The sequence below is a fragment of the Coloeus monedula genome, assembly GCF_965178545.1.
Source record: "Coloeus monedula genome assembly, chromosome: 22".
Classification (NCBI taxonomy): Eukaryota; Metazoa; Chordata; class Aves; order Passeriformes; family Corvidae; genus Coloeus; species Coloeus monedula.
This window is the reverse complement of record NC_138802.1, coordinates 5,167,267-5,176,232: the sequence shown is the minus strand read 5'-3', so window position 1 is coordinate 5,176,232 and position 8,966 is coordinate 5,167,267. Positions and strand designations below refer to the sequence as shown.

The 8,966-nt window shown below is 48.3% G+C and overlaps 1 protein-coding gene across 1 annotated transcript; it reads right to left on the bottom strand.

Moving 5' to 3' along the window:
• Positions 1 to 3,566: 3,566 nt before the first annotated feature.
• On the bottom strand, positions 3,567 to 7,170 carry FBXO2 (F-box protein 2; the record flags this gene model as incomplete). The annotated part of the gene is made up of 5 exons (XM_082295757.1): positions 3,567 to 4,660; positions 5,055 to 5,190; positions 5,513 to 5,608; positions 5,707 to 5,833; positions 6,927 to 7,170. The coding sequence occupies 5 exons, from the start codon at positions 7,168 to 7,170 to the stop codon at positions 4,526 to 4,528; spliced, it is 738 nt and encodes a 245-aa protein (XP_082151883.1). The 3' UTR covers positions 3,567 to 4,525.
• Between the last annotated feature and the right edge of the window lie 1,796 nt (positions 7,171 to 8,966).

Below are 8,966 nucleotides of genomic sequence, written 5' to 3'. Positions count from 1 at the left end.
AACTGCTTTGAAAAAGTTTTGCTCAGTTTTTTCCTTCCCCCTCTCAGGCTCAGTTTAGAGGCATAGAAAGGCACAGAAATTAATTTCTGGGCGTAGGCAGCGATATGGGATACACATCATAAGGTCACCCCAAGACACTGCCTTAAGGACATCAGAAGGAACTAACTGGATGGAAGGAGAAGCAGGGATCAGGTTAGCTCAATGTCAAGGCTGCTGACATGTGGACTACTTTGTCCCCTAAGGTATCTGTATGATGTGGGACAGCAGTGAAGGAGGTGTGAGAGCAGCTGCAAAGGGAGATGTATGCCCCAGGGAATGTTTCTTCACTAGTCCAATGCTTTCCAGTTCTTGGGAAGGTTTCTGTTCTTGACAGGCAAGGATAAGTCTCTGGTTTTCCATCCCACTACCTGTGACCTTACTGATATCTGACTCTGAGATTATCTCATTTGGTTAGAGAGCATGGTGCTAATAACAACACCAAGGTTGTGGGTTCAATCCCTGTATGGGCCATTTACATAAGAGTTGGAGTCAGTGATCATTTTGGGTCCCTTCCAACTCAGAATAATCTGTCAATCTGTGAATCTCTGCTGCAGCTTTTGGGTTAATGCTCTGCTATCCTGTCTTTCAGAAAGTGTCATTCCCAGCTTCTGTAAGCTGATGTAGAAGGAACTGAGCTCCTAAACTACCCTCCCTTTTACAACTAGAACAGCTGGTTACAACTAGAACAGCTGACAGGGAATTGTCAGATAGATTACTTTTATTTTCTCCCCCAACTGTCCCATCCCGAGTCTTGAATTGCCTAGTGGGGGAGAAAACTCCTCAATCTGTCCACAACCCCCCAGGTGGGTAATAATAGATGCTTCATATAGAAAAATTCAATTAGACTTGACAAGAGATGTATGATAGTACTTCCTTGCCAGGACCCCATATTGCTCGGTTCTGTTCCTCTGCAGGAGACTTGCTGTAGAAGTTAATATGAAAAAAAACCAACCAACCACCAACCCAACAAACCACAACACCGACCCCCTCCAAAACAAAACCAAAACCAAACCCCTTCCCAATACCCCCCGCCCCCAAAACAAAAACAAAACCCCAAGGGAAAAGAAAAAAACCCAGAAAACAAACCCCTTTTAACTATAATGGCATTTATATCCAGGATGAACTGTGGTGGACTTTGCAGGAAAGGAAATTACAGTGGTATTTTGTACAACTGCAGACACCAAATCCAATCAGCTACCCAGGACATCAGGTCCCAGCTGGTAAGAGCAGGACAGGGCTGTTGTGCTGTACTAGGGCTTCTCTTGGTGCCTCTGAGTAGTATTAAAGCACCCGGGGTAAGAGGTGTTCATGTAGTGTCTTGGCAAAGAGTGAAAGGTTCCTGTCTTAAACTCTCTAGTCCCATCACCCACCTGTTCCATTCCATTGTGGGTGTTAGGAAAACACTTCTGTGTTTGGTGTAGTTCAGCACTGCTGGGGTGCCTTGTGGGCATGATGTGCAAAGGAACACGAGCCCTTTCTGCAGCACTTGTTGCCACGTTTGAGACTGGGAGGGGACCCTTTTACGTGGTTTTGGCTTTTTGGTGGTTTTTTTTCTCCACCATGAATGTTTCAGCAACACTCAATCTTTGTGTTTTAATGCTAAGATCTCTAAATACTCTGAGTCTGGGGGATGAAAATATCTGATATAAATTACTTGGGCAGACCTCCTTCTGTCTGTACAGCACGTCTGCATTGGTCACCCATGTTCCCAGAAGCTACTGTGTAGTGTCACACAGCTGCTTGCTGGTGTTGGCAGAGCAGAAAGCAGAAGGAAGTTGCATTGAAGTGGTCAGCGACAGACCCTTATAGCAGCTGGGCCTGCAGCAGCATCTAAGGCCTTTTGCCACAGTTACACTTAGTTTCTGTAATCCTGTGAAATTGCATCATCTCAATTTCCATGAAGTCTGTAAGGTGTGAGAAGACACTGCCCTCCTGCACTCTGTCTCTGATGGGTGAATTGCATTGCCTTGGAATTGGGTGTATGTGTATGGTGCAGTGTGTTCAGACTTATGATGTTTGATCAAAATTCAAAAGGCATTTGGAACAAAATATTTATAATGAGAGCAAGACTTCCCCCCCCCATGTACCCAGATACTCACTTGCTTTGGGAGTCTAGTACTGACATGGTTGAATGCAAGGAGTAATTGCTTCTGAGGTCAGCAGTGGCTTTTGTGAGCAGCTCTGTGAAGTAGAGGTGGCTATTCTCTGCAGTGAGGCTGCAGGCACTGAGTGTCTTGGAAAACACCTCTCAGAGGGGAGCGGGAAGGTCAGAACAAGCTTTGCAGGATGCCCCTGACAGTCAATGTGAAAATGGGGTGTGCTGGCATAAAGAGGGGGAGTGCAGGGAGAAAAGGCCTCAGGCAGCTGCTTTCATTGTAACAGAGCTGCTGGGGAGGCTGTCTGCGTTTAATGCTTCAGCCTAGATAAAGTGGGAACCATGATCCTACCCTGTATGTACAAGGGCCACAATATGTGAAGGCTTAATCCTGGGGTTTGTCCTGACTGTAAGATGGTGACTTAGGAAAAGCTCAGTTTAACAATTGCATTGAGATGTGAAATATTGATCCCCTCACTATACTGATTCCTTAGGGACAGACAAAGGGATTGTTTCTTCTGTGGGGCAGAGAACTAGCAGTGAGCTAAATATTAACTAACAGCTGCATTAAAGGCTAAGGGTGGGTAAAGCAGCACTGCATGACAGTGTGTGCAGGGGTAAGGGAGGGGAAACAATTAAATTCTGAACCGATTCTGTTGCCTCCTGGGTCAGAACTAAGGTTGAGCTCACAGTAGAGCCCAGATGACCTGGGCAGCAGTGCTGGACTCTGTAGACTTCATGTACTTCTCTGTGCCTTGAATGAATTCCCACTATGTGTGAAGTGCACTTCTGTTTGCTGTCACTGCAGACCCATTGCACATTAAGTGCTGCCCGTGGGTCCAGGGTGCTGGGGAACGGAGCACATATCTCTTTCAGGGACACCCATGGTAGTATACAAGGTACAGTGACTCCTGCTTTTGGACCAGACTGGCTGACATACTCTGCATAATCAGAAGAGGGTGCTTGAGCACAGGGGACGAATACCCAGTATACAAGAGGAAATCCACACAGAATTGTGTCACTTTATTATATTTGCCTGGACTCTGGCATAGCTGTGGTTTGGGAGTCCCATGTGCCCATGGCACCCAGGTGCAGCTGTGCAGGAAGCCTGAGGAAGTAGCCTGCACAGTGCCCAGGTGGGAAGCTCTTTCCTTTGGCTGCAGGCAGTAGCAGTCACTGCACATGTAAGGGGGCACTTTAATTAGGCAGCCCAGGGAGGGAAGACAGACATGGACACAAAAATATAATTACCTTCTGTAGGCAACACCAGCTCTGCTAGGGGATGCTCTTCTGAGTGGAATAACTGGCAGGGACAGTCTTAGTTCAGGGAAGCTTAGGGTTTGTTCAGGATGAGGTTCACAGCCCTGAGTGATATCAAGAAGCACAAGTGGGAGAGTGAAGTGCTGTCTTGTCAGCAAGCATGTGGCGGAGACAGACCTGTACTTCTTGCAGACACTTGTCAGTAGAGATGGAGTGACGCCAACAGCTTTCTGTGTCCTGCTAGCAGAGTCACACTGGATGACCAGGATGCTTGGTACATGAAGCATGCAGAGGCCAGGAAGGGGTAAATGAGTTTGTTTTCATTTGTTCCTGGACCCTATCCCCAACTTTTTCTAACCCATTTCCCTAAGTTGTTGTCATCTCTTTCTCTCCCCCAGCAATTACTCTCAGATGCCATCTATCTGAGGGAGCCAAATGAAGCCCCAGAGTTGGACGCCAGACAGGTTTCTGTTCCCAGCACTTCCCTTGATAAATGGGTGCTGGAAATGGTGTAAAAGGATCCAATTGCTCTTGCTTTGCATCATCACTAAAAATTAAACTTAATAGCACTTGACAGCCAAGCTAGAGCCCCTCTGTGGTAAACAATGCTACCTGTTTATATATGGGAGAAGCCAAGGTTCTCACTGCAGTTCATGGGAACAGTTAGGGACAGGGCTCTGGGTTTCCCTGCTATGTTTTGAGACACAGGTTTTCTTTATTCTTTTCTTCCCACTCTTTCAACTTCCAGAAAATAAAGTACCCCTTAAAGTTAAGGAGTGCCCAAGTCTGGGAAGCAGGCAGAAGAGATACCTGACTCAGGCTGGGTAATAGGGATTAGAGGCTTAAGAGAGGAGGTCTGCAGGATTTTTAGGTGATCTCCTGTCTGATGGAGAACATCAGTGCAAGTGGTGAGGCTGAGTCTTGTGGTGCATTCACAAATTCATTCACATTCTTTGCATAGTTCTCTTGAGGAAGGATGGGTGGTAGCTCCTGGCATCTTGCATGCATGTTCCTATACAGAAAGGCCATATGCTCTACCAGCCAGAAGCAGCACCGTGCAGAAACCATCCAAAGGCCATGGGATGCCCTGAGGGAAGTCAGCTCCAGCATGCAGATCCTGGTTCAGCATAGCTATGGCTCCACTGTCACACTGCTGTTGGTGACACGGACACCATACCATCCCTTCCAGAACAGCGTGTCCTGGCCACCATGTTCAAAGTGGACAAAACGGACCCCAGGCCCGTATTTGGAAAAGGTGTGGGAGATCTTTGGGACAAGAGACAAAATAGCTGTTAGTAAGTGTCAAACCACCACAAACCTACTGTTGTTCAGTGCACAGAGCCTTCAGCCCCACTGGCCACAGTCAGACCTACCAGGCTGGGTAACAGTGGGGACATTTACAGTGGGAGAAGCTTTGAACCCATTGTTCCAAGGCCACTTAATCACTCCCAGTTGGACATCTCCTTCACCTTACAGCTGCTAGTGGTGACTCAGCAAGTTTCCTGTAAGGCAGCCTCCCTTTTTCCTTGTTCTGTCATAGGGCCATGGCTCCAGAGAACACATGACAGAGCCTTCTCCTTCCCTTGGAGAATTCTGCTTAAAAATATTCCTGACTCGTGTGGGTTGGGTGTCACCTGCTGAGCCCATAGCTGTAACTCACCTCAGTCCAATTGGCATCACTGTCCTGTGGGATGGTGACAGTCTCACTTTTGTACTCAGCCAGCACATCCTCATTCTCAGAGAGCAGCTTCACGCACAGCTCATAGAGGCAGCCAGCATCACTGCGTCCTGCATACCTACAAGGAGATCCAAGCTGTTGGCATTACCTGTAAGAACTCTGCAAAGGCTCTACTCTCATCAAGTTACTGGGGCCTTGGTTTGAGATGGAACTCTGCAATGGTTCTTAGCTCAGCCCACCGCCTCCCCTCATTCACCACAGGAACTTGGGCTTTGGAGTTCATGTGCTCCAACAGTTTAAAGCTTGTGGGAGCTGCCTGTGAGCCCTGTCCCAGGCAGCTGAGATTTTAAGGCCCAGTATATATGAGATATATGCCCTCCCTGCTCTTCCTCATCTTTCTTAACCCTCTCCCTGTCCTCGGAGCCTTCCTTAATACTTACCAGTCTCTTACCATGATTTTAGGCTGGGTTGTATCCATCAGCTCTTCCCAGTAGCCCTCAGCCTTAAGGTCAATGACTTGAGCCTTTCGACACCACCTGAAGCACAAGACGTTAATTGGTATCACAGTCTCTCCTGGGACTGGGGGAACCAAAAATTCCCCCTTTCCTGAGTAAGAGAAGAAAAGCAGCCTTACTCATAAGATGTAACAAAGTATTTATGGACTTCTTCACTAGGAAATTCTTTTCCAAAGTCCCCTGGGAGCTCTTCAATTTTCCAGCCATCACCTCCATTCTCTACCTCTCCCCAGTGCTCCAAGTCTTCTACAAATGGCAGAAAAGAGACTTGTATAAGTCCTGTGGGTGTGGGGAACCTGACCATCTTCCCCTGGAACCTTCCTCTGGCTTGTGAAAGTTTGATATTAGACAGCACTGATTTTATATGTGGACTACGGATATGTTTGTTAAGTAAAGGTCAGGCAAAAACCTTTAGTCTGACTGAGTCTAACCACACCAAACTTTAACACTCTTCAGCAAAACGGCTGTGTAGGTGTGGGTTTAAGAAACTGCTCCAGGGAAAGAACTTAGGTATTCTGAATAGTGTGTCCGCATTTTCCGTGTCACAGCACCAAAGGACCCTGGGGGGAGATGCTGATTGCTTTATTTCTAAGTTTTCTACATCACTAAGTGGTATTTTTTGAAGCAGCAAGACCTTAAACATTGGGCTTTTTGAGAGGGAAACCTGGATGTTGGAAAAGCTTGCAGAAGCTCATCTGTAAACAAAATGGGGAAGCTGTGTTGATACTGCTTTGGTCTATATGTGTGAAATTGTTGCTGCTTGGGTTGTGAGGCTTGGTTAATGCTGCTTATTACTAAGCAGCTTATAGTTCTGGCAAGTGAAGTTAATAGATTCAGAATAATGGCACATGGGGTGTGTGCCCAGCCTCTAATACGGGCTGTGGTGAGGAGGGCAAAAACATGATTGGCCTGAGCTGCTCCACAGAAAGAAGCCTGAAGGGCCTGATGAGCGGAGGGCAGGCTGGCCCCTGGGAAGGGAAAGGCTTCATCTCTCCTGTCATGGCTTGGCAAGAAGCAATACAGAAACAAACGCCATGGGACATTACTGTGTTGGATGGTTTCTGCAAAGGACATCTTTGTATCTCAAAGATGATTTAGATCCCTGCAGAGGTTATATAAAGTTAATGTCATGTAAAGCCCTTTGCAAAGGCTGATAATCAAAGGCCTTTGTGCCCATTAAATGATTTGGCTGCATGGATTGAGTGACTTGACTCTTGGGCAAGGAGAAAATTCTGCAACCTGACAGCAACTAAGATCTATTTTCAAAGACTAGAGATACGCAATTCTCAGTGACTGGACATCTCTCTGACACCTTGACGCTTCTTGTGATATCTCTCACCTTCACCACATGGGTTCTTGATGAGATTCTTCCTTTTCTTACTCAGGAAATAGAAGTTTTGCCAGTTCTCTGCATCTGACTCTGCTCTGGTGAGGCCTTCCTCCTGACACTTCAGGATCCAAAGTGCAGCTCCATCAACCAGGTTCTTCCACTGGCAGCAGACAAGGCGGCACACCAGCACCAGATCCACCGCAGGTATGGAAGCCAGGATTCGGATCAGGACTGCTTCAGGGAGGGACTCCATTCCTGGGGCAGGCTGGGTGAAGCTGTGTGAGAGAGAGGGTGGAAAAGAGTGTTGAGGGCTTCCCACCCTCAGCAATGTCAGATACTGATGCAGTAGAAAAAATGGGGAAATAAGTACATTATCTGAAGGCATGATTTTGCTTCCTAGCCTCAAGGTCTCCTGTTCCTTATTAAGTTAATATCATGAAGTAGATTAATATCTTTATATTCTAAGTAAAAGCCCTGAATTAAATCTGCCCACAAAATGTATGTATTTGACAACTGCAATTGTGGGCAGTTTGTTCATTTTCCAGGCTGAAATCATTCCTTCCAGCATCTCTGCTGCTGCAAAAATCAGCTTCTTAGTAATGATTTCCTCTGCAGAGGGAGGCACATGGGTGCTTGGTCTACCTTTAAGAACATCCCTGATAACAAATACTGCAAAGCAGTACTCAAATATCAGCATTAAGCATCTTGCCAGCCACCTTTGCAGTGGTTAATTCTATGTCTGACAGGCTTTCCCTCAGAGGGCTGGCACTTAATCTCCTTAGTCAGGTACCTGTATAAAATAAAGGTCTGAGCATAACTGAAAATAACTCAGCTGATATTCTCCAATATTCTATTTTCTATGGCCTTGTAACTGGAGGAATTAAATCAGAAGTGTTTACTCTAACTTCATGTGCTAATTCTGGACTCCAAACAGCTCTCTGCTGCCCTGAGTTGCAGGTCCAGGTGCTGCAGGACTATGGAAAGGTGAGTGTGCAGGTTCATAGCCCATGTCATCAGAGAGGGATGTACTGTGACACTGCTTTTATGTCAGCTGAGTCCCAGTGCTGGGAAGCTGCTAAGATTGCAGCAAACTGCATGGATACAGCCAAACTCCTCAGGAATGACTCATTAAGCCTGGAAGAGTACTAAGAACAGAGGTGAAATACCCTGGCATGCAACTTAACGAAATATAGCAATGCTAAACCTGGCAAGGCAGGGAAGAACACGGAATCACTGCTGTAACAGCATCCTAAATCTAGACGTTCAGATACAGAGCATCATGCATCCTCTATCTGCACTGCACCCAGCAGGGGCACTGTCATTTAAAATGCCCCGGCTTTTAGGGAGACACCATTAGTGATTTCCCATTCTCCCCAGACTTCCAACCCTCAACCACAGTCTCGAAGGCTAAAATGTAATTTTTAAAAAGTAGACAAGAGTAGGGATCATGCTGGTTTCATCTCGTACAGGAATTTCAGAAGTCTCTCCTGCTCCCTGCCTGCTGATGGAGCACTGTTAGCCAAGCTGCCTCACGCACTCGAGAGAGGGGTGGAAGTACCTTTCCTTTCCCACCCCGGTTAAGCATCCAAGCTGTGAACGGCTTTGCATCACGGGCGTGCTCCCGGGCAGCGCCCACCCTTTGCCGTTGCCAGAGCATAGGCGTGTCCCTCCTCTCTCCCCGAAGCTGCCCAGGAGACACCCCGGAAAAGCCGCAGGGGCTCGGGGGAAGGCACCGAGCGCTCTTACCTAGGCCACTGCTGAGCGGGCGGGCTGGGGTCGAGCCGAGCTGCCCTGCTCAAGGTCCGTGTGTCTGGGGAGGGCGGGCCGGGCTCTGATGATAAAGGACCGCAGCCCCGCCCTCGCCCCGCCCCGCGGAAGGGCCGCGGCCCGGCACATCCGTGTCCGGGAGCCGCAGATGGGCGGAGCTAGGTGGGGCCGGGGCCGGGGCCGGGGCCGGGGCCGGGGCCGGGGCCGGGGCCGGGGCCGGGGCCGGGGCCGGGGCCGGGGCCGGGGCCGGGGCCGGGGCCGGGGCCGGGGCCGGGGCCGGGG